At 34.0% G+C, this 26,693-nt stretch overlaps 1 protein-coding gene across 20 annotated transcripts in view; it reads left to right on the top strand.

Annotated features, from left to right (window-relative positions):
- The window catches only part of TCF12 (transcription factor 12), a 348,736-nt gene that overhangs the window by 281,489 nt on the left and 40,554 nt on the right, over positions 1-26,693 (top strand). For 16 of the 20 annotated variants that reach the window (XM_070579213.1, XM_070579180.1, XM_070579162.1 and 13 more), the window contains 4 exons: positions 20,451-20,556; positions 21,580-21,719; positions 22,007-22,151; positions 22,480-22,544. The exons of 1 other annotated variant lie outside the window; for it this stretch is intronic. In XM_070579213.1, coding sequence (XP_070435314.1) covers positions 20,451-20,556; positions 21,580-21,719; positions 22,007-22,151; positions 22,480-22,544 — 456 coding nt within the window. Of the gene's footprint in view, positions 1-9,148; positions 9,710-20,450; positions 20,557-21,579; positions 21,720-22,006; positions 22,152-22,479; positions 22,545-26,693 lie in introns of those variants that run through there. 3 more of the 20 variants (XM_008540688.2, XM_008540689.2, XM_008540686.2) reach the window with 3 other exon arrangements.

The following is a 26,693-nucleotide window of genomic DNA, read 5'->3' as shown; positions in this document are numbered from 1 at the left end:
TTTGACCTTTGGAAAGAAGTAACTTTTAAATTTTTTTCTGTTAAGTAATTGTTGCCCTTTGGGCACATAATGGAGTATCCAGGAAATGCCTTTTGAATTCAATTAAAAGGATAAAGATAAATACTGTGAAGCTATTATTTTATGTTATCTACAATAGGGAACATCATCTGTTAATGACTTCCTCCTCCGAGCTGTACTTTTCAACTTCCTTCTGCTCAGGCTGGGGCTGTTCAAATCATCAAAAATATGTTAATTTGCATTCTTTGTATAAGAAACTGAATTATTTGTCCTATTTTTCCCCTAAATTATGCAATTAACTTTTCGTTATACACAATAGGAGTAAATTTGCTAAACAGGCAAGTTACGGATAATTCAGCCATTACTCTATAGTGTGCTAGGGTTGACCTAGTTAACAATACAGGATCATGATCCTCATGTGACAGAGGAGTATGGAAAACCAGAATACAGGAAACTTTCCCTAATGGAAAAAAAAGTTACGGTTTCATTGATAGAAAAGTGAAACAGTGGTTATCTTCCCACACTAAAATTATCTTCAAGAGTTTGACCATTTGTCACCATCTGCTGCTAGCATTGTTATCCAAGCCACCTTTATCTTTTTCCTGAACTTATGGCAACATTCTCCCAACTGGTCTCCCAGTTTTCCTTCAGTCATTTTTTTTAAAAACCAGGAAGATCCTTTTAAAATCTAAGTCAGATGATACCATTCTTCTGCTCCAAATCCTCCAATAGCATCTCTTATCACTGTAAAACAAGAGTGCTTAAAATGGCTTTCAAGACCCTTCTCATCTGTCTACTGCTACCTCCCAGACTTCGTCTTCCACTTATTGACCCCTCTAGCCATGCTGCCCTCTTTACTATTCCTTAAAAATATCAACACTCCTCTGCTTCGAGGCCATTGCATTTACTTTTCTTTCTGCCAGAGCACACCTCCCTTAGTACCCACATCGCTAGTTTTCTCACATACTTTTCTCTTTGATCACAAAGCACTTTATCACTGGGATCTTTTGTGATGTATCATATAAAAAATGGCAACAAGCCCCCATCATACCCTCTCTCCTTCCCTGCTGTATTTTGCTCTATAATACTTGTTACCATCTGATGTAGTGTAATTTGTTTATTCTTTATCTTTCTCACCCAGGAGAAAATTGATAAGGCAGGGATTTTATACTGTTTGTTGCTTTATCTGCAGCACATAGGTGCATAATAGATGCTCAGTGAATATTTGTTGAATAAATGAACAAACTCAAATGATGAGCAATACAGCCATAGCTGTTTCTTCCTGGCCCATGCTCAGTTGACTCAGAGAAGATATAAAGAACATACTGGGTAATCTGAAATTAATATGTCCTTCAAGGAGACCTACAGGTATATTTTAATCATCTATATTATTTAACTTACTTAAACTTTGTAAAAGTTTTTCAGGGAGGAAAAAAAAAATGTCCGATTTTTCATCAGAAAAGTGAAAATCTTTTCAGTGGCAAAGATCACAGATATTCTTCCCATTTACATAGGCATAGTCTTTCCCTCAGTTAGATAGGTTAGAAAAAGGAAGACTTCCATTTGGTTTTCCTTGTGAGGTCTTAGCATTTGATAATTGTGTCCTTATATTCATATGATATTTACACAGTTTAAACCTTTCTTAGGCATCAGTTATTTCAGTTCTGAAATAACCAATGTTAGGGCAAACAGATGTCCTCAAGATCACACACCTGTAAAGGTACTGTGGTATTGCTACCTGCTTTTCACCCTTTACTGTCCTATTGTACCCTGTAAACTTTCCAACCTACATATTCGTTCCAGTCACCTTTCTTTATAATCCACGTAACAGTCTCTTTTACTGATCCACTAAATTTCTCCAGCCAAAAGGCACAAAGAAGCAAATCACAGGCCCGGCTTCTTTATTACAGAATAGTGTAGGAGCCACAGCCTGCTTACTTAAGATGGGCTCCCTATTGACTCCTTAATGCTTTGTTCCTTGCTAAAATTATAAGAAAGCCATCTCTGTAGAGGCTTATATGTTCGTTTGAAGGGCATGGCCAAAAATCTTTTATTTTCCAGATGCTGCTATATTAAACATAAAATGTCTGACTTGTAGATCAAATTGCACATTACTGAGAGACCAAAATTGTTATTGAGCTAGTTGAACAGTGATCAAGTTAGGTAAGAGTTGTTACTATTGGTAAGATGTCAATCCTTTTCTTTTTTTTTTTTTTTTTTACCATTTTGTTCTAGACACTACATAGCTTTTAAAAAGATGTTAGTTTTAAATAAAAATGTTATTAGGCAATGGAAATATATAACTAACCCCTTATAAAAATACTTCATTTGCTAGCATGAATGTTATTAGAATACAAAGCAGTTGGTCTCTTAGCTTACAACTGAGAAGTTGTAATTATGTTTTTGGATTCCCTTTTAGATCAACCTTTCATTTCATGTGAGGCTTTAGACTTTTAATTATGCCACTTGCAAATATGATTGTAAAAATACCATTTAAGATTGGTGTGAACACTGGGTATCATTAATGCCAGTAAGTCATAGCCCTGGGTCTTCAAAAATAGTAATATGACAAGATGTAAAATATTTCAGAAAATCTAATAAGTTGTATAGTTTACTGAAATAAAGTTATCCATGCTATCTAAAACATCAGATTTCTTTTACTTAAGCTCAGCATGGCAATGCTTCATTTCTCTTTTAACCAGAAGTTCTGAATGGAAGTTGCATGGCTTTGTTTTTTAAACAGGGAAAAATATTCATTATAACTCAAAAAAGAGTTTGGGAGACAAAAATCTTTCAAAATAGGAATTCAGTGTTTTGGGGTGGAGTAGGTAATAAAAGGTTTTATTACTGGTGAAATGACTAGGAAATCTTTGGCCTAGTTTAATGCCCGCATTTTGCAGAAATGGAAACTTACGCTCAGGGAAATTCAGGGACCTAGCCTAAGCTCTCATACCTCCTAAGAAGCAGAGCTAAAATCTGGATCCCCATATTCTGACTCCCAGTCCAGTGCTCTTTTTTATCATATGGTATGACTCCACAGTGTCTGGAGCCTGAGCAGCCCGTTTCACATGAGTACTAATGACTGGTAGGGAGAATACTTCTGCCCTATACTATATACTTGTCATGTAGATCCATAGAACAAGTACCTTAACAGATTTCTTCTTTCCAAGTTTTGCATCTCTTTCCCACTCGGTCTGGTAAAGGATACTTGTTGGAGTGGCCTGTTGCCTTTACCAGTGAAGCATACTAAACATTAGTCAAACTTTAGTTTTATTTTTCTTTGTTCTATGTTGAGCTGACACCATCTCCCATCTCCTCTCCTGTTTGTTATACCCTTCTCAGATGTGTTTTCAAAAGGAAGTATTATTTGGCTTTTGTTGAGAGTGGCCACCAGAATTTAGTAGTAAGAAACCATTCTTTTTTAAAATAGATCTTTTCATAAATTCAGGATCTGCATTTCTTCCTGTGACTGTAGCTAAAATTAACTCTACTTTGTTACTTGATCATTACAAATATGAGGCAAGATGATTTGGTAGACTCTCAATATTTAATTAAGTAAAGGTATGAAGTATTAAAAATTACCACAACTGGCAAGAATTTTTACTGAAACAAAAGATAGATTGGGGGCCAGAAATAACTTAATGTATAAGTTATTTAGAGCTTTGGATTAGAGATTCTTGAAATGACTCGGAGTAAAATGCAGATGTTACTTCTGGTCTTTTTAAAAATAAATTTAGACTAGAATATCTTGGTGCTGTTCCATTTCTCATAAATTGAAAAGATCTGGTGCTTTCCAACTCAGAAGAAAAAAATTGCACAGGTCAGAAGAAGAAACAGAAAAACTAGTGGCACTTTCCTTAAGGCAGAGCTAACTCAACCCAAGACCAAATTGTTTACCTTCTACACATGATTTAAAATAATAGCTTTGTTTGCTTACAGTTTTGTTTTGTCATTAGGTTGCCTAATAAGTCAATAGTGCAAAGCTTTGTCCCAGTCTTGAAAGCTCTTCAGAAGTGCCCGTTTATTGAGGAATTTAAAAACCTGGGTGTCCTCCTCATCTTTTTTTTTTTTTTTTTTACTCACACACACACACACACACACACACACACACACCCCATTAGGCAGTCCTGTGATTATAGAGCCATCTGCAGGAAAATTATCAAGTTGCAACATAAGTTAGTGATTCTTTTACCATGTTGTTTCAAGTAGTAAATGGGAAGTGACAAACTGCAATTCATAGGGGAAAAGAAATGGACAGCCAAGAGATGCAGGAATTACTAGGGAGGGGGACCCATCCGCTTCAATTATTCCAAGGAAAACTTCTTTGTCATAGAGAGTTTATGATCTAAAGAAACATGCAGTTTGCTTTAGGTTTTACATGTTCTCGGTAATTATAGTTCTATCTCGTTTGAAGGAGTGTCTAATGATTGCCTTTTAGAAGCTTTGTATGATCTGTCAGTTCTGTTTGTGTTGATGTCAGAGGGGTACTATTTATTTACCTCAGAAAGAGATTTATTTGCTTTCTCCTCCAGAAGGTATGGCTATTTTTACACATCCTCTTTATAGTCATATGGTTGTCTATAGGGGAATTAAGTGTTCTTTTGCCCTGTAATTTCAATTTCTATAGCTGATTGTTTCCACTGGCTGTACAAGTAGATGTTTTCTATTTTGTTAAGCATTTCTAAAACTCAAGTTAGGCTTGAGATTTTTGTAAAGACAATAAAAAATCTGATGTTCTATGTCTGAGATAAATGATATGAATTGTGAATGTTAGCATGTGCTCTGAGAAGTGTCTGTTTATGTGTGTATTGATGCTCCTCATTTCCAGCCAATAACCAAATATATTGTGTACCAGTGCTCAGACCAATCTATAATATCATCCACTATAACTCTGATTATTGTTTTGGTGAAGATTCAAGTACTCACAATTAAACCATAATTGGAACAGTTTTTTCAGAGTATCACCTGAGTAAAACTCACAAAATCAGGTCTTTGATTTTTAATATTTTCATACAGTGAAAAGACAGAATTTGGAAGCCTTTTGATTGATTGGTGTCAGCAAGATGAGAGTGATATTGTTGAATTACAGGATGCACTATATGATTTTAGGTCAACAACGTTATTATCTTTAAATAACAGGCATTGAATATAAGTGGTTAGTTTGAGAGAGATGCATTATTTCACTAGAGTTTTATATTTTGGTTTTCTTTTTTGCAAAAGTAAATTTTCTAAATTGTGAGGCTATTAGAAAAAGACCAGAAGACCAACTTCCTGAACACTTTGGAATGACTTTTAATTACAAAGCAGCACATACTAGAAAAATTGCAGTATAATGATCAGATATGAAACCTGGAATTTTGGTGTCTGATTTAGTTAGCCAGGCTAACTAAAACAGTGCACATTTAGGAGACAGCATTCACTCGCAAGTCATCTCCCTGCAAGCGAAATAAGGAAGAGGAGGCATTGGGGAACAGTCTTTTTCTTTGAATCTGTCCACTTGTAGATTCTCTCACTTATTATCCTCTTAAACCTATCCTCATCCTCACCTCCTTTGCAGCCAATAATTTATTAGTTATTTACTGAGTTTCATGCTTTAGGAAAATACAGAGTTAATTTGTGGAATTATTCACATGTGAACTGTGTTTGGCTTCATTTATCACTCTGAAAGTCTTGTTTTCCAGGAATTGATTCACTTAGAAATAATGTTGAAATTTTTCATGAGGAATCCTATGAGTGAGTTTTAGATTTACTTTTCCAGCCAGATCTTCTGGCCTTTTGGAACACTGGAATGTTGCCTGCTTGTTTTAGAAAAATGTACAATAAAATTAACCACTAATGAGCCTTTATTAATTAATTCAAGAGTGTAATTCAATTAAATTAAAACTTTCTTTTGAAAACTTTTTAGAATTTAAGTCACTCAAAACAATCCTCCTTAAGGATAGTTTAGAAAACAGATATGAGAGTTGTAGTGATCTAAACATCAGGAATAAAAAAGAGCAATGAAACAGATTAAAATACTGCATAGATAATCCCAAGAAATTTTGCATAGCTCTCCAGGAAGAGCTATTTCCTAGTCAACAGAAAATTAAGAAGGAAGAAGGAAATTTTTACATGGGGGCCTGGAATTTAGACCGAAGTTCTAGAAAGTCCCTACCTAGGAGATTTTTTGAAAACGTCTCCTAAATCTTCAGTAAAGCAGTCAATTGCTTTGGCAAAGCACATTATAGCTTTTTCTTATCTAGGTTACGTCTGTGTTTGACAGTTGGGATGGCAATAAACATCACATCCTGAACCATTAAAGTGGGGGAAGCATATTGAAAATCAGTGAAATGTGATAATCCTCAAACCAGGAATCATCAGTTTGCTAATAAAAGATGTGTGGCTCCTAGTCATATTTTTTTCAGGGTTCTCTGACATTTTTATTAATGTGTACAGTGATGCCCATCTTGCTATAAAACTTGATTTTTTTGATTGTTGGACTGGGTAGCGTGAATATTGAGTCAGATCACACACTCTTACACCAACACATAAGTGATTTTGTAGAATTGTGGATGGAAACAGTTCAGATAAAAAGTACATGATGGTTCAGAGCTCCTATGTGGACTGCATGTCTGTCTGAAATCAGGTTTAAAAAGTGGCCCTGACTCCAGCTGACTCGTTTTGTCAGACTGAGTCACAGGATTAACCCTTGACATGTTCCTTTAAAAGAGAAGGCAAAGATTAAACAACTGCGTTGACTGAGCAGCACTTGATCCATCTATATGCATTTTTTTTTCCTGTAATACGATTCTCCTTAAGAAAAAAATTGTGCTGCAGCTGTTACATAGATTAAACTAGATGTTTTTAAAAAAAATTTTGAGGAAGAGAAAAAAGACTCTCATAGAAGATAATTTGTAATTGTGATAAAGAAAATGACTGTCTATATTCACCAGTTTTAGTTTCTTTTGGGTAAGGCAGCCCTCAAAAAGATGATATTTTGGAGAAACAAACTTAAAAGACTCTACCATAGCATACAAGTAGAATATGGGAACATTTTATTTAGGTTACCACCAGTTTTCTTGATGATTTACTGTTTTTGAGGAATGAGTTTAATATATATATGTAGATCTCTCTAGGTTTCTATATCCACTCTCAATTTAGGCAGCAGTATATACTAAGTGAATGTGTTATGTGTGGGGGAGAGGGGCTTAAATACACACATGCATTTTGTATCTGTTTTTGAGAGGAGGATTTAAAAGTGGAAGTAAAGCTTTTAATTAATTACTCAACTCTGGAAACTATTATGTTTCATGTTCAGGTTTCAGGTTTAACAGCAAATCTTACACAGTTGCTTAAAAAACTGCTTTAGAACAGTAAATGGTTATACTGTCTGGCTTTACTCTGAACTTCTTTTTTACTTGAATATTTATTTATTCCTTTTTAGAATATCGTATAGTTGCCTCTAAAATAAAGAACTGATGATGAAATACTGAAACTTTCATTGTGCCTTAATAGTCAAGATTACAGTTGGATTTACATTTTGCTGTTTATTTTATCAGACAACAAGTCCAGAGAAATGAGCCTAACTATAGTAGGTGGATTTTTTTTTTAACCAGTGTGTAAAAGTTTTCTCAGGCTGGAAAATGTTGAAGTTTTGTCAGTGCTTTGTGCCTCCCCTTTTCCCTCCATTCTTCCTCAATTTCTATTCAGAAGTAAGTTTTTTATTTCTAATCATTAAGAGAAAAAGGAAATTTTATTTTAGATGGTTGATTTTCCGTTTTTTGTTTTTTGTTTTAAGAGTAGCTGTTCTGTCCAAGAAAGACTATGTCACTGAACAACTAAAATTTACTTGAATGGTTTTAAGGCATGGCATTGTCAATTGTAAATCAAAGCTTTTTATACAGTTCTCTAAGGATTGAAATGGGTCTTTGTGGTCTCTCAGGAGGGAGGAAGTTACAGACCACTCTGCAGCCTGGCATTTTAATAGTCTTCTGTACAGTGATGTTCTTTTGCAGCTGCTGCTGAGCCTTTTTCTATATCTGGAGAGTGTGGGGAGGTTTTATTGTTATTCCGATACCATCAGCTTTTAAAACATTGTGAAGTTAGCTGGCCATATTGTCTGATTTCGTTTTATTACTATAATTTGATCAATATGTTTCATAAGAATGGGGGATTTTTTGGATCCTTTATTGAATATTCCTAGAATATTTCTTAGAGGAGTTCTGCTTCAGGAAAGTTGCCTTAAAAAAAGTAATGTGCTGCTTTTGCAGCTTGTGAGCTCTGCTTTGGTTAACACAGTTCTGGTAGAACCTACAAGGCGCAGGAGAAGAGGTGGTACAAAGAGGTTTTGATGAGGGGAAATGAGAGAAAAGTTGCTATTTTGTTTTTCTGGGTTAGAATCTACACCAAAAGACAAATTGAAAATTTTTTAAATAACAAAATGTATTTGTGTGTGAGAAACATGTATTTGCAGAGAATATCTAAAACCTCTTGACTTCTAAGTTTTGAAAATCTAAGACATTTATTCTCACACTGATTACTTTTCCTTTTTGAGCAGTTTGAGCATTAACATAAAAATATGAATATTTAAAGTATTCCTTAAGAACAACAATAAACTTAGAGGAAGGGAAAAACTTCTAAGAAACCTTTTTTAGTTTATCAGCTAGAGTGCATATTTTGTCTGTTATACACACCATCCTTTCATATAAGGGAAAAGAAAACCTTGCTTATTATTTCCATGTAATTACTGAATTGCTTAATACATATTAGATGTTCTAGAAGAGTACAGCCCATTATGTACTTTTTATTGGCCTTGTGAATGAGGAATTTAAGGAGTTTGACTGAAAATTTCTATTATTAAATATTTCTGTTTTTAAAATGTCATTTATTTTCAAGATAATTTTTTTAATTTTTGAACTGCACTTTCTCATGAAGTGTGTTCCTTTCAAATCTTTTCATGATTTTTATAAGTTAAAAAAAAATCATGGTTCTAGCTAGGTAAGAGGTACTTACTTGACTGGTCGGCTTTCTCCAGGAAGTGATTTTGTGCAGGGCTTAACTGTCTGGATCCTTCTTGTTACACATGATTCAGTGTTTCCAATTCCTGATTGCTTGATCATGTGTTTATCAAAGTTGGAGGCAACTTTAGCCCACACCAGATGGTAATGTTGCTAGAGGTGTGTAGCAAGCTAGGTTTCCCTGCCTACAGAAACTCTATGTAATTAAAACTAAAAACAGTTCAACAGATCGGTCAGTTTGCCTTTCTTTGAGAGAGAGAGAGAGAGATAGCATATATATGACAAAATTAATAATTCCTTGGGATATTTATCTCTAGGACACTATATCTCTTTTCGTTATTTAGCATCTGTGACTTCTATTTTTTTAAATACCCCCAAAATTTGTCTCATTGGTATCCTCCACCATTGCAAGGACTTGATAGAAATTGAAAGAGGTTACTTACAGCATAAACTCTCCCTCTCTGCTCTGTGAGTTGGTTCAGTCCTATTTTGCATAAGTTCCTTTTGAGTAGATCCATGTGTGGATGCATAGTGCTGAAGACTTAACTCGGTTTGGCTGTGTGGATGTATGTCTTGGAGAGAAGCTGTGTGCATTAGCTGCAAACAGTAACATTTTCAAAATCAGCATGTATTGTGCTTATCCTGTCCCTGGAATGGGCAGCAATTCTTTGATGTATTACTACAATGGGAAAACGGTAAGTCTTTTTCTCTTTGTTCATATAGCTTCTAACTGGCTTATTTCGTGGAAAGTAATGTAGATTAATTGCTTTTTACTAAAATATTGTGAGGTTTTATCATTTTCTGCAATATATCTAGATTGTGTATTTCTTTGTAAGTAGTGTCAGTAAAGTTGTGTCTTTGACACAGTTACTCAAAAGTTACTGGCTTTCGTTTTTAAAAGAGTATGGAAAATAAACTTGAATTTGTGAGCTATTATTTTTAATGCCTGATCTCTTTACTAGCAGCGAGGTTGAAAGTACATTTGTTTTACTGTTTTCTTATATTGTAAACATACAATCTATATGTAAAATACACACCCATATATATGCATATAGAAAGAAGAGAGGATTATTTGATGCTTTGTAGATAGAAGGGAAAGATGAAAGTCATCTTGGATATTCATAAAAATAACAAGTATGAAGCTCTGGGAATGATTAGGGAAGCAGTCAGCTAGTGAGGGCCGTATTTCCTGTTTGGAGTTTCAGGTCCAGAGCCTGACTTTACTGGGATACCATCTGTTTCCAATCAAACTAGAATTTTGACCCTGTACAGATTCATAAAATAAATCACTATTTTTCAAAGAATGCATTTATACATTTTCCAAAGAATGTATTTCTGGTCGATTTATAGCACATGGTTAAATGTTTTAAAATAATACCTTTCTGTGTTGCTAAGTAAGAATTTTCTGTTCTTTAAATTAGTTGCTTGGTGTTGATTATTTAGTGTGTTTCTGAAAAATATCTTTAAGGCAGAAGATTTTATAAATTCTAAAAAGAAAGTGAACTTCTCTGGAAGATTCGATAGGCATTATCTTTGTAAGATACTTGATAAACATTATAAAATGTTATACTAACAAATAACAATTTTGAGTTTATGTCAGGAATTCAATATTTTCTTCTTCAATCTTTCTAAAAGAAATTTTTCCCTCAGCTGTCTTATTAAATATATATGTGACTTTAGTGATTTTTTTTTTAATCAGGAGTGGAGCCATTTTTAATGTTAATGTTTGAAGTTATAAAGAAAATTTAACCACGTTTTCCTAAAATAGGTGTAAAATCAGATATGTTTGTCCCTTCCCTTTTTACCACTTGAAGATGTTTTAAAGTAGCATATGGCTCTAACCAGGGTGCGTGAGAACTAGTGAAAGCACTTTTTAGTTCTCTGACTGCTTTAGTAAGGCCTCCAGCATTTGGGTCTTAACTTTTGGGTAAGCTTTCTTCATAGATGATAATCAAGCCAAAATATCCTTAAACTCATTAAAAAGTATGTGTTCACACTGCCAATGTAAACAGAGCTTTGGAGAATGGGAGAGGTAGACTTTGATAGGCAATATAAGTGAAATTACTTGATCTTTATATAATTTCCTAGCCAATTGTCTTTCAAATGTGAAAATATTTTTCTTTTATGTCCAATTCTAAGTAAAATAGTCTGTTTGAAGATAGTTTGTGTGAGGTTAGTAAAATTAGTTATGCAGGATCCCTGAAGCAGAGAGACTATAACTCAAATTAAGTTTAGATTTTATTTCAAGAGCTATTACAACATTTCTCTTTGTTCTACATGGGGGGGGGGGCGGGGGAACAGCTTTGATCGTATTAAGTATTTCCAGGCTTACTGTAGATGACATAGCTGGTATGGTAGAAAAGTGTAGCCTGAAAATTGATAGCTGGTGCCTGATATAGGTCAAAGTTCACTTTTATGTTCTTGAAAAATGCCTAAAGAGATGATATATTGTCTTAGTCCTCTGTATCATAAGGCTCTAGTCTTATATGTATTTTATTTTTACCACCCTAGTTTTTTATTATTTTCTTATAACTCTTCAGTAAGAAAATCATGTAGTATGTAATTACATTATCCAAAGACTATGTAAATACCTCATCTTAGTATATATGGGGAAATGTCTACATTCCCGTCAATGCTTTATAGTAAAACCTAGCACTTTAATATTTCCAAACTCTAAGTGAAATGTACTTTCTCACTTGAGTTATGAAAGTTTTCTGTAATTCTCATAGTGAACAGGTTAAATTTAAGCTTACTCTTTAATCCCATTTTATCAATTTATTTCAAGATGATAGGACAGGTTAATATTTTGAAATGCTAATAAGTTCACACTGATTTCATTTTTAAGGTCCCATTATGGGTATTTAATAGGAGAGCAAGAAATTCTGAGTGGTACTGGTCTTAAGCAAAATGTTTTCCTTTTTTTCCAGTTTTTATTTTTAAATTTTCAACTTGATTCCGTGTACTTGAGGATGTTTGGGGTATTTTAATAATAAGACTGAACAGACTCTAAGAGGAAACTCAAATTAACCAGAGAAGAGCCTTTTCATATTTTATTATTTAAGATTAATAAATCTTATTTATTGGTATTGTATTGTTGGAAATATAACAGACTTGGGCATCTATGTTCAGAAAAGAAAAGCCAAAAATATTAACCCTATTTTTCCCACTCTTTGAAAAGAGAAAGGGTTAATGTTCTGTATCATATGTAGCTTCTGTGTAGCTGTATTCTGTATCATACTGTAAAGTATTAATATATGTTTATGATAAATAGGGGACTTAAAACCATTTTGAAAATTACCTATTTTTTGAAATTTAAAAAATAGCAAGGAAGGGGCTGGCCCCGTGGCCGAGTGGTTAAGTTCGCGCGCTCCGCTGCTGGCGGCCCAGTGTTTCGTTAGTTCGAATCCTGGGCGCGGACATGGCACTGCTCATCAGACCACGCTGAGGCAGCGTCCCACATGCCACAACTAGAAGAACCCACAACGAAGAATACACAACTATGTACCGGGGGGCTTTGGGGAGAAAAAGGAAAAAATAAAATCTTTAAAAAAAAAAAAAAAAAAATAGCAAGGAATTATGGGTTTCTGAGGTTCTTTATGTATAAAGAACTTAGCCTGCATTCAGTTTTCTCATTGATATGACTAAATTGTGTCCTTTATGCAGAAAGGTAGAAAGTCTTAGAGGTAAAGGAAGGAAAGTTTTGGGAGGAGAGGATTCCCGTTTTATTCACCTTGAGGATTCTGGAATTTCGGCCTTCCTCTGATCTGATCAGCCTCCATTTTCTAGGCCTTGAACTGAAGATGCTACAGAGTGTTCCAGGTATAAAAATTGCAGCAAGTACAGACATGATGCTCTTTTAATTGTATCAGCGGATTATTTTAATCTTATTAGAGACAACATAGATATCCAAGTTTTAAAACTCAAGCTTAGAGAGACATTTTGAATATTGAGCTTCTCTGTATGGAATCCGGGAAAGAAGAGACAGGAACTAACATGATTGTGAGGGCTACTCTGTGTTAGGAACTATACTGGGGACTTTCTGTTTACCTCATTTAATTCTTGCAACCACTCTGTCATTTAGCTGTTACTAGCCTCCTTTTATAAATAAGGAAAATGAAGTTCAGGGAAGTTAAGTAACTTGCCCAAGCCCCACCCAGTAAGTGCTGAGGCCAGAATTGAACCCAGATCTCTCTCCCAAGAGCAGGTTTTCTCTTTTATATCCCCCAAGAGCAAGTAAACTAGTCTCCATAGCAAAGGACCAAACTTCATTTATACTTACTACCATTTATTTCAAAATTACTACATTGGAAAGAAAATGTAACTGAGATAAACACTAGGCCATTCTTGCAATTAAATATATTTCGCATATATGATCAGACTAATAGCTTCATGAATGCTAATTGATATGGTCAGTCAAGTAAATTTTTATTATTTTCTGTGTAAGATGAAGAATTTAAAACTATCCTAGATATGTTTAAAAAAACTGGAAATTAGACTATCAGGTCTCCTCTTCTAATGGAAGTCATAGTGCTGAAAATTGGTTTAGCCCTGGTTTTGGCACCTGCCTGCCCACGTAATTTGTATTTTCATAAGAATTAGAGTAGCAATTAGCTAAAATTACATTGTAAATACTCCTAAGACTTATTCTTCAAATAAACATTTTCAGTTGATAGAAGCACAGAAACCAATGTGAGAGTATATAGAACTACATTTCTGTTCCATTGGGGATTTATTGCTAATTAACATGAGAGAGGGGAGTACAATTAAATTAATTTAAATTTCCAGGCTGTCTGTGGGCCCAGTAGAGTTAAATCGAACATTTATATGATGAGGAAAACATGAAGTCATTTAAGAATTCTCTGAAGATAGAATGCTAAAGACATTGAATGACAAGGACTTTAGCTTAAATGTACTTTGATTTTTTCCCTTTACCAAAAATATCTGAGACTCTATTCCAGATAGGAATCCAAGAAGGCCTTTTTTTCTTGATAAAAGTGGGCACAAATACCAGTGAGTTAAAACTATAGCCCCTGCCAGGAGAATATCTTGTCACTGGTCAGCTTTATTAATGTTTTAGAAAAAAGTTTATGTCCCTTTCCACTAGTTCATGAACATGTTAAAGAAAGGGATCAGGTGCTGTATTGTTGGATCTAAATTTCTTTAAAAGTAGGTAGCTAAGAAAGTGACCCTCATTGATTTGTTCAGTATATTTTCCGAGCTTGCAAGTTTCTTACCTAGTCCCTTAAAAATTCCAGTTTATCTCTCAGGAAAAAATGTGTGGTTATTATAAAAATGATAGCAGTTGCAATAAAGAGGTGATGAAATAAGCCCAGTGGTGTTAACTTGCGTTTAATGAAAATGTGCTTGACTTAACCTGAGAAGAAATTTTTCTCTCAATTGAAAACCGGTAACTCTGCTTGTTAGACAGCGGAAGTAGTAATTGATTTTAAGCTACTTTGTACTAAAAGCTGGAATTCTTTTTTCTTATTGTTGTTAGAAAGGAAATTTTACTTTATGTCACCCCTAAACATGTCTCTAGAAATTCGTGGGAAAAGATATTAGTCCTTTTGTTTATGAAAATATAAACATATATTTATCCATTTTACAGAAATTCCAGTTGTGTTTTTAGCAGACTAATTAGGTAAAAATCTTCCTTAGAGATGGCTGTATGTCACTGAGTTAGTCCTTGTACTTCAGACATTTTGCTTTGTGGTGTCTTTTGGTTCAGTTCTTGTGGTATTTGGTACTAGAACTATCTAAATATTTTCCCCTTTAGGCTTGGAATTGCCATAAAAGCTCTAGTAGTAGATTGGACTTTATGGTACAATTTGCTGTTTTTATGTAATATTAAAATAGTGAAAGCATTGAGATATTTATCAAATCTGTCATTTGTTTAAGTATTCTTAGCTATTTAGAAATTCTTAAATTAGACTGCTGTTTTATAGATTTAAATTTTTAGTCTCTTTTTCTTTGGGGTTATGTTTGTTTTCATTTTGATTAGAGAAGGAGCAAGGAAAGTGGGAAGACATACATTTCAGAAACTTTAAAATTGTGCCATTTAGTGTAAAGATATGCTGTTTATCTGAGTGTATATATAAGATCAGTATTTATGAGAAATGGATCCCAAATGATTAGAAAAATCAATAAGAAATCATTTTAAGGAAATTTCTTTAACTTCTAACACCGATTTCTCTTATCTGGAGTATAATTATTAAAGCAAAGTTTTTATTTACTCTTTGTAAACAGCCTCTTTTTACTAAATTCTGATCCCACAAAATTCAGAAATAGATGGAAACTGTTGTTTGTGTGTATTACTATGTGTGGAATTTGCATAGGTTAACCAGCAATAACTGAAAAATAAATTCTTACAATAATTACCTGGTTTTTCTTTCTTGGTTTTTGAGTGTTGAGTCTTAAATGTGCATGTTTTAAAAATTATTGGCCCAGAGGTTTAATTACAGATTTTAAAGGATTTGACTTGAGTTGAGGTTCTCTTTTTTTCCAGTGACCTAGACTTTTTTTTTTCAAGTTTTAGCTACTCAGCTAGATCTTATAAAATTTTTATTGCTTAATATAAAATATAATTATATAAAATATCAGATAAATTAAGTGGATGTTCCTGAACATAAAATCACATTTTTATTTTAAAATTATAATGGTAGGGTAAATGAGCCAAGTGATTTTGTTTTGTTTTATTATTTTGATAAGTTGATAAAAATTGTGCTGAAGGTGATTTCTATTAACATAAACTTTTCACATATTGGCAGTCCATGTTAGCATGTATTGAAGTGTTTAATAATATTTAACATATTGGAGCTTAAAGAGAACTGCTATTCAAACCATCTTGACAAAAGAGCCAACAGAATCCCAAACATAATGAAACTTGGGCATAATTTCTGTGTTAGAGCATGTCCAGAAAAATGAATATGCTTCTCTCTTTCTTCTTTCTAAATTAAGTGAAGGTCTTCCCAAAATGATTGAGAGTTTAGGCTGATTTTGGTCTTCATAGGCCCTGGAATTATAAGACTCCTAGAATATTTCTCTCAAAATAAACTGATGGGTAAGTAAAAGTGATCTAGACCTTCATTGTTCAGTATAGTAACCACTAGTCACATATTACTATATAAATTAATTAAAATAAAATTAAAAATTCAGTTTCTCAGTTGTACTATCTGCATTTCAGGTGTTCAATAGTCACATGTAACTAGTGGATGCTGTATTGTTCAGCACAGATATAGAACATTTCCATCATTACAGAAACTTCTGTTGGACAGTGTTCATATAAGCATTCTTTAATTTCTGTGAAAGGGTATCTCAATTAAGATAGATAGCTATTCTCACAAACTAAAAAAAATTACCAACTGATCATTTGGGACATTTAAAAATATCAACCGCCACACAGGCTATGAGATCTATTTTAAAAAGCATGGGGAATGACATTGTCTTGTAACTCATGACTGGATGTGACAATATAAAAAGAAAAACTGTCTTTTTAGCAAAAACTTCTATTTCTTTGCATCTTTTCTCAATAACTATCAGAAAATCAGTATGCCTCCCTACCTCGCAAGGATGTTTCCAATATTAATTACAGGAAGGATGCATTGAAATCAAGAGCACAGTGCACAGCTCCAGCCTCTAGAGCTAAACAGAGACTGGTCTGCCCTGAATCTGGGGTTATCCATATGACTAAAGTGAATCATCCAAGCAGGAAAGAAGAAATCTGTTTTTGTTAACTTGACTCCAATTGGTTACATGAGCTAAAACATTCCAAGGATAATTGTGTAATCACTGTAAAGGGTAATTGTAAATATTCATCCCTCAAGTACTCTATCACTTTTAAAAAGTTAGTTTGGGTAGATGGGATGAGGACATTAAAGACACTGTTAATGTCGATTTGTTCTTTTCAACCAGTCTTAACAGTGAAAGGAAGGTGTCTGTTAGATTTTCAGTTATATTTGTTCAAGTTGGAATAAGTGTTATGGTTCTATTCACCAGACACTCAAAAAGTTTCTCTCAGTGCCATTCCTGGAGGAGAAAATATAAGTGCTTGGGAAAGAAGAAAGACAGTCCCGTGATAACTACTGTGAGCTTGACATTGTGAGATGGTGGCTAGAATTCTAAAGAAAATTTCTAAGTATCGACCACATTTTAATAGAACATCTTAAATTACTTAATTGTCCCATTTCTCTATTTCTCTTTAATATAGTTTGACTCTTGGTAAAGTTTAATAATCTTAAAGCATATATATTCCTTTCTGTTAATTTTAAGGTTGTTTGTTGTGATACAAAATCATACTTAAGATTTAAACGTATGATTAGATCATTAACTAGAAAAAAACTGGCATCTATGTGCAGGTGATCAGATGACATAAGCAGTCTGGTTTTAATTTGTGGCCAGTACTGATTGTAACTGAAAGAGACTTACTCTTTTTGTGGAATTGGCTGACTATTTCCCTACATCTGGAGTTAATAAAAGTCTTTGAGACCACATCAGTTGCGCTTTGCCGCAAGAGCTCTTTGATCTGAGAAATCAAGACTGGCACAACTGCTGCTTCATAACATTGCGTCTATGTCTCTGCAAGCTGTGGTGAAGATACCAGAAGGAGAGTTATTTGGCCTGTGTTAGAAATGCTGTTAGATGGACCTCTTTGAGAACCATATTTTTCAAAATGTTTTTATTATGATAAAAACTTTGAACTTAAGTTACTAAATAAACAATAAACTTATAGTAGTTTAGACTTTTTACCATTTTCATTTATGAGATCTATCCTTTAAAAGGCCTTTTTTCCCCAAAATCTGTTTATAGACTAATATTAAAAACAACTTTACCTCTAAAATGAGCCCTGTTTTCTCCATACAGCTTCAGAATTTTTACATAAGAGTAAGCAAGTCTCTTCTATTTATCTTGGCCTTCTTGCTTTCTGTCCGTCAATTAACCATTATCTGACAGCAGTTTGTAAAAGCAAAGTCAGGCTTATCCCCTTTTTTGCTTTTGTAAATGCAAACATTTAGAATTATTTTAATTGCAAGTGTATCATGAATAGAATACAGTGAACTGAATGGGAATAAGGATAAAGAAATATAAATTGACAAATTCTGTATAAGTTTAAACTGACAAATTATGTAGATTTTTTGTGTGAAATGACACATCAAAACCAGTTTTCATAATTATCAGTGGGAGGCTTACGTACTGTTTCAATCTATAACTTGGATAGATTTAGAGAATTTTATATTTTGTACTTTCAGACCAGTGATGGTGTATATAGTAAATAAGCATTTGTGACAAAAAGCATATGTTCTAATGCTGTCTTCTGAATTTTGTTCTCATTTGTATTTTCTTGCTACATCTATGGATTTACTCATTTTTTCATTGTGATTTCAGCCAGTTTTGGGAAAATCTATATATAAAGGGGACAGAGGACATCTCGCTGTGGCTAAATTTAGACACTGAAACTTGATTAAAAGAAAAATGGTGTAAAATTCCTTTCCTGAAAACTTTTTCCTGCCCATCAGCCTATGTAATATATTCCAAACACATTTGTATGTACCCAATTATTTCGTCCTAACACTATCTTTTTGTAATAGCTCTAAACTAGAAAAATATGTTTAATGTGTATAATGAAAAAACCATTTTATCTGCCGTATTTCCCTATTTAGAATCCTTCTGGATAATTCTTAGGAATATATCTTGTCTCAGACTTCTTAGGTATCACAGGTGTGTGTTTTTACTTGTGGGGTGTGAAAGGTAGGAAACTAACCTGAATGCCAGTCCATTAAAAAGACACACATGTGCTATCATTAGCATGACTAGCAGGAAGAATAAAAATGGACTTTTTAACCTTTTATTTTGGATGAATTGTATATGTAAGTAGTATCATGTCAGACAAAAACTAAGAAACAGTATTTGAGGACTGAACAGGGGCAACATACAGCAGTATAGCTGCTTCTATAAGAATGATAGAAAGATAATACTATTAGCCAATACTTAGTGCTGATCGTGCTCAACATTTTATATGTATTATCTCATCTCATCTTCCTGTTAAGCCCCTGATGCAAGTACTGTTAGCACCATCTTACAAATGAGGAACTGAGTCTCAGAAGTTAGGTAATTTTCCAGAAGTCTTTACAGTTAGTTAATACCACAGAGAAAGAATAAAGGAATATAAATGATAGTAGATGTAAATTTTGGCTCTCGTTTTAATCTTGGTATGTGCTTCTTAACCTTTTTTTTAGTGCAGAGAACTCTATGTTCAGGGTAAAAATATCAAACTTTGTGTTTGGAAGGGCATAAAGTAAATGTCCTCCTTCCCAATTCTAAGTCCAGAGGTGTAACTATTAAGTTTCTGATGTGTAATTTCAGAAACTTTTTCTGCTTGTAGAGAAAATGTGTGTATGATTTTTTACACATGCTCCCATAATTTTAATAAGGTAGTTGCTTTCTTCCACTTAAGTGAACACTTAGGCTCTTTATTTTGAAGTAATATTTAACGGATAACCCTTATCAAACTACACAAAAGAAATATTTCATACACTGTCCATAATAGAACTGCTTTCCAGACATTCTTCCTGATGCCTGGTTTACTTTTACTTTTACAGACCATGCATCACCATACATATTGTTTATTTGGTTTCCTTCTTGATTTCAGTAGTCATCATGAGAATGGATTGATCATGTTTTGATTATTAAGGTTATATGGCTGCCCATTTAGTTTCCCAGAGAAATGACAGTGTTGGCCATTTGCCAATTCAAAATGTTCATATTTGGCTTATCTGAAGCAAAAGTTTACCAAAGGAAATTAATATTGCTCCAACAAATTAAATGAGATTTTTCTTAAAGCTGTGCTAGACTTGAAAGTTTACTTGAAATAACAGAAGTAAAACCCCTCAGCAGAATTTGGTTTTAATTTTGCTAACCCTACTAAATTAGGAAGTTTTTGAACACTTGTGCCTTTCATGGTTATCTTTTAATAGTAACAAAAGACAGTAACATTTAATCTAAGTTATTTTGATTTTGATAAATCTTGTAACAGTGAAAAGAATAAATTTTATGAGCCCCAATTTTATTTTATGCTATATTCAAAAGACATTTGTTTCCACCGTCATATTTTGAATCATGAGCCTGCAGGGATATGTGTTCTGTAAGCAAAGTCAACATTTATGACTTTATTAAGCCATTTGGTGTAATTGTCACACAAAGATGCGTTATAGGGATATTTGGAGTAGTATTTCTCTCTAGTAATTGGCTAAAAACAAACATGTAGATAGTAACCAAGTTAGACAGTATTTATATGGACTTAAACAGCTTCTTTGGATTTGTGGTAGTCTTTATAGATATTGGATAGGCCTTTTTAGTCTCTTTATGAAATGTAAAACTCATTTTACATTAGGGATACGATAGTCATTTACATTTTAATTAAATATCATGTTTAATTTTAAGGTATATGCACCATCCCCAAATTCAGATGATTTCAACCGTGAATCTCCTAGTTATCCATCTCCCAAGCCACCAACCAGTATGTTTGCTAGCACTTTCTTTATGCAAGGTAAGTACTACCAAATAGTTGTCAAATACTACAGCAGTTGTCTATTGTATATTAGCTAATATTTTTAAGTTGTGAGAAAAGAGAATACTTATATAGGAATTCAGACATTATTTATGTATTTTTGGCTGAAGTAGATTAAAATTTAGTTTTAAAGTTTTCCGGTCCTATTTATTGCTGACTGCAATGGAGTTGGATTATCCAGCAAACCATTGGAATGCCCATCTAGAATTGATTGAATTTATAAAGGACTTCAATTGAGAAAAATGAGTAGAGCTGCTCTTTCTCATTTTAGAATTTAAATGTATGAAAGCTATTAACAACTCTAGTTTCCTGTTTAAATTACTGATTCATATCTTCTCTAGAATTACCAATATAAATAGTGAATATCATAGAATAAGACTTGTTAAGAGAGAAAAAGTGTTGCATTTCCTTTAATTCATGCCTAGCAAATCATTTTTGTTTGGTCTCCTGTGGTTTTGGACTATAGGAAGCATATACTATGGGAGCTATAAATTACTACATAAATGGTTCCTTGACTTTATATTGGTGAGTGAAGTCATTGCTAACATTTTATTTGAAGGCTGACTGTAATATAGTCATTATCAATTACTATGGTTTATTATTAGAGAAACTTCTTTATTCCACAGTTTCAGAATATTTTATATAATGTACATTGCTTGTTTTAGATTGAGAACTTTCTTGTATATTTATGGGTATACCACTTAACTAAACAGTAAACCCCACCTATCCCCAAATTTGGAATTTTTATTATCTCATTGATACGAATTTAGATCTTCTGAAGATTTTTATAATGACCTACCTACTACAGTTGGATTACTTTTTTTCTCTTTGACTGTAAAGATTTATTCCTTCTTTTAAAATAGTAATTATACAGTTTAGAAAGAAGAAAACCAGACAGAAGACTAGGTTAGAAAGGGGAGGGAAAAAATATCTGGAGAGCATCATAAAATAAAAGAAAAAATTTTAGCTAAGGAAAATTTTATATTTCTCTTTTTGTCTTAGATGGGACCCACAATTCTTCTGACCTTTGGAGTTCATCAAATGGGATGAGCCAGCCTGGTTTTGGTGGAATTCTGGGGACCTCCACTTCCCACATGTCTCAATCCAGTAGTTATGGCAGCCTTCATTCACATGACCGCTTGGTAGGCTGTGACACATGACTAGGGTGCAGCCGCACTTTGTCCTCACTTGTGTTTCTTTTTTGGATTACAAGTTTAAGATTTGATTCTGCCAAAACTTCTGAAGTTTGAAATATTTTAGGCTTACTGCATTTAGCATGCCTTTTTAAAAAGTAAATGATAATAGTAGCACTCTTCAGCTGCTAATTTGTGATGTTCTTTTTGATGTGTTTGAATAGTTGTCCAGTTCTATGTGCATATTATTCAGAAAATGTATTTGATAGATCCTATCTCTTTCCTACTTTCTCTAGAGTTATCCTCCACACTCAGTTTCACCAACAGACATAAACACGAGTCTTCCACCAATGTCCAGCTTCCATCGCGGCAGTACCAGCAGTTCACCTTATGTTGCTGCCTCTCACACTCCTCCTGTCAATGGATCAGATAGCATTCTAGGTGAGCTGTTTTAGGTTGGCAAAACTCCCTAAAACCTAATTTGAGAATTTTCAGTGAACTCCACATCTTTCAATATATTTTTAGTATTTAGTTTAAAAATGAAAGAAAGGAAGAAAAGAAACTTTTTGATTTTCATTAATGTAGAAACTGGTAAGGATCCCAGCTTTACCTTAGCTTATTAAGTACAACACGTGCAGAATATTTGCTGGTTTTTTTGTGACAGATGTGAGATAACAGTAAAGAACAATCTTGAAATAATGGCAGAATGCTAAAAAAGCATGCCTGCCTGCTGAAATTCTTGATTTGTTTTCCTACTTGAAATATTCAGGAACCAGAGGGAATGCTGCTGGAAGCTCACAGACAGGTGATGCACTTGGAAAGGCTTTGGCATCTGTGAGTATTAATTTTACATTTTTGCTGAATGAATTTTACACTGCTGAATGCAGTGATTAGATTTTCTGGGCAGTAGTGTCATAGTTAAAGGGTGTAATTATAACAGGATCAGCTTTATTACTCATTTAGAGCTATTCTTGGTTTGTATTGATTTGTGCTGCCCTTAAAATAACTCATGAGAACACTTTCCCACCCCATTCCCACAAGATCTAGCCCTCTAACTTCAATTTAAATATCTATCTTTGTCTTAATGGAACAGATGTAGATAGAAGGAAGAGAAATTTGGACATTTTTTCTAAAGCACAAATTACTGAGATGCATAGTTAAATCTATTAGTTTTAAATACATACTTAATGAGTTGTCCATTAAAATAAGTCAAGTGGAACGAACAAAGGCAGCTCACTTATTCTTCTGATCCAGAGAAGGAAGTACCTTTATAAGGAATTTTTCCAAGACAGAAAGTATTTTGCATATTTTTAAAAGGAAAAAATAATCATCTGCAACTGATTCATTTAAGAAATAGGAAATGAGAAGCTTGCTCTAAAAAAGCCAGATTGATTTAAGAACTCATGCTAAAATGAGTAAAACATTTGAAGGAATCCCATAGTATTTTCTGGAGCAGCTAGTTTATATCACATCGGGATGTTAATGACAAAGCAGTGATTTGCTTTAATAAAAGCAATGATTGTGTTTTAATATCTGATCCTTAAAACATTAAAACTGAAATCCCTTCTTTTTGAATTCTTTTGGGAGAGCATTTACCAGTAATCCACACAGATTCCAAATCTAATTATTTAAAAGAGGCACTTCTGCTTTGTACCTTCTGAAGTTTCTCCTTAGGCTTTTCTTTCTTTTTCCCTCCTGAGTTTTACACCTCTCAGAATTCCCACAGAGTTGTCTTACGTTTTCTGTGAAGTGCAGTTAACTCTGTCAAACACATTTGCTGCTGTTGCTGGGGAAGGCAGACCACTTAATGTGTGAGTAGTAGGAAGCAACTGTTGAAACACGTTTAGGGAGATAAACCTCTTTGTATATAGTTTCTGTAAATAAACCTTTCTCTGCAGCCAACTACAAGTTTTTTAAGAAATAAAGCCAAGTCAAATTCATCTTCCACACAGTGGAGCCCCACACAAAATAGAGCTCAGTAAATGTTTGTGGAATTCAATCTTGCATCATCTGACAAAAGTAATGATGATAATAAAAAAAACACACAAAAATATCAGCTCTAATCTGAATACTTACTGGGTACTATATTAAGCATTTACATGCTTTGTTTCATTTAATCCTCAAGAAAACCCTTTGAGGTTGGCATTATTATCCCTACATTATAGGTGAGGAACTAAGGTTTAAAAGGTTAAGTAACTTCAGCTCAGAAAGATTAAGTCGCATGCCCTAGGGATCACCAAACTAGGAAGGGTAAAACCCATATATATTAGATGAGAACCCTGATCTGACCAGCTTCACTACTAGTAAAAGAGCAATGCTACAGTGACTGTTGTTTTATAGGGTGTTGATGAGGATTAAAGGGAGTTGTCCCACTTTTCTGGACTTATTCCCACCTAATGAAAACTACCTACTTCAGAAGAGAATTATTCTATAATATTTAATCTGAGCGCCGTGCAGGTATTTGATTGGCTTGCCATATTTCTTCTGCTGCTTCTGAAAGAATCCAGTAACAGATATTTCAGATGTAGGAGGACAAATAACATTTGAGCTTTCAACACTAGGCAACTTTTAAAAATATAACCTTGCATTTCAGGGGCTTTTTTCTCAAAAGTTTTTTGTTTATTGTATTCAAGGAAAAGTTCTATAAAGGAACCTTGGAAGATAGGCAGGCAAGAATTTGTGACGTTCTCAGTGGTCATTCAAGCTCTTTTTCAGTTACCCTTCAAGTCCTTGACTGTTTTCCCATATCATGACCAGCATTCTAGCCAAACCAGTTGGCATTTGGAAAAGAAAATCCAAATTCACTGTTAGTGGAAGCCAGGGAAGGGAATGTTTAATCTAGTTAGTGGGTGGGCTTTGGTTGTCATGGAAACTCAGCTCTGTCATCCTATGTTGTTACTAGGCAGGAGCAGCCAGGTCATTTCATAAATCATTTCTGTCATAGCTGACGGTGATGCATTCCATCTGCTCCATCACTGCATGCCATAGTCTGCACACTTCAAATCCCTTTCTTCAATCCATCTGCTGCTCCCCTCCGCACAAGCCCCCTCCAGCAAATACATTCTTTCTCTGACTTCCATTATGGACTCACATTCACTTTAGTGCTCTCAGAATGTACTGAAAAACAAAAACATTACATTGGGGATAGGAAGGATTAGAGGAGATGAGAAGAAGGAATGTTATGAGGATTACACTTGAGAGTCTGACATGCATATCAGAATTTTATGTTAGATGCTACAGATCTTTGGAAATAGTGACCATGAGTATGTTGAAAATGTAAGTTCTTAGAATGTGTGACATTTTTAATATAGCATCTTGTTCTAGGTGGAGAAACACCATGCTGTTGTCATTAGAGCTATTTCTAACTCCCCGATTGTCTGTGTCTTAGAAGGTCTTTCATGTGTGAAACATCAGAGGGTACAACCTTTGTTCTTCAGTTTAGGTATTAAAGAGCACACCGAATACTGTGTGATTAAACATGTAAGGCCAGATAATACATTTGCAAAGGTTCCTTTATTTTAGATTTAAGCCTGGATAATTGTGGTCTTAATCTTAGGATAGCTAGAAAGAGAATTGTACATGAAAGTATTTACACAAAGTTCCCAAAGCCCTGTGGATTATGCATTAGTTTAGATAATAAACTAGGGTAAGATAGAAGGAAAGGAAAATCTGGGTATTCGTGCCATTTGTAATGTGTTTCCCTGAACATTTGCCAGACAATAACCCTTTAAGATTGTGCCCATGGAGAGTTATGTAGAGGAAGAAACATCTGGTTTATTTCAGTGCCTAATACCATATCAAAACACTTGGTCTTTAATTTAGAGGAGATCAAACAAGAGGACTGTTTAACTTTGTTGATTATATCGGACTTCTTTGTGATAATTTATGTTTTGGTTTCTACCTCAGAGCAAAGGAGAGAGAGTGAGTGAGTGTGTGTGTGGGTGTGTGTTTTATCTGGATAGTTAAATGGTCAGTAGTCTCCAACAAAAGAAAAGAAAATTCAGGGAAGTTGACGTTTAAAAGTAATTCATGAAATAAGTTTCTTTGTTCCTTAGACTCAATAACATTAACATAATAAAGATTAACTGAAATGTGCACGGTAGTGTTTAAAAAATTGGGCTCACAGTTCCAATGTTGGGGTTGGGAGCTCTCCATTGTGTCCTTTTTGTCTGAGGCTCTTTTCATTAGCCTCTGGCTTATTGGCACCCTGCTGATTGGAATGGACCGTGACTGATAGGAGGAGGAGCCTCATTTGTTGCAGTAAAATGAGGCATATTACCGTTTAAGCCTGGCAGAAGGTGGTGTGAGTTATTCATCATTGGTCATTTAACAGTACGAGGACCATGGACTGCATGCAGAATGAGTTCTTACTTTGTGTTTATGCTCTAGATTCTAAATCACTCCTATCCCCACTTTTTAAGAGACTGACTTTTTTCTTTTTATTTTCTTTCAAACATCAGCGTAGGAGTTCTTTAAGGTCAGAAAGTACAAAAAGTAATGTATTCCTGATTTAGAATGCTCTTTGTCAAATAGGACTTATGTTTAGAATTTCTTAAATTAGCACAACAATTTCTATAGAATAAATATAATTTGTATGTGACTTGGCAACAGAATAAACATGAGGAGGTGAAATTTAATGAAATGATCTGTGATCTGAAAAACTGTATTTTGCATTTTTAATATTGTCTTGCTCCTCCTCTCCCCACATACACATTGTTTTTATGAAAGTAAAAGGGACAAGAAAAAAAATCCTGTAATTTGCCAGGCTATATGTCAGTTCAGGAAAGTATTAATAACAATTCTGTCTGTCATCACTTTAATTTAGGGCAAAGTAGAATCAGGGAGTGTGATGGATGAGTGGAGAAAATGGCTTTCATTGTACAAATGGAGAAGCTGCTTTTGAAAAAACACCAGAAATTATATGTTTTTATACTTGATACATTTTGACTGCTTCTCCTGTTTTCACAGTGATTTTTAAAATCT

This window comes from Equus przewalskii, chromosome 1, assembly GCF_037783145.1.
Source record: "Equus przewalskii isolate Varuska chromosome 1, EquPr2, whole genome shotgun sequence".
In the NCBI taxonomy this organism is placed as follows: domain Eukaryota; kingdom Metazoa; phylum Chordata; class Mammalia; order Perissodactyla; family Equidae; genus Equus; species Equus przewalskii.
The sequence above is the reverse complement of the archived record's forward strand: the minus strand, read 5'-3'. Positions and strand labels throughout refer to the sequence as shown.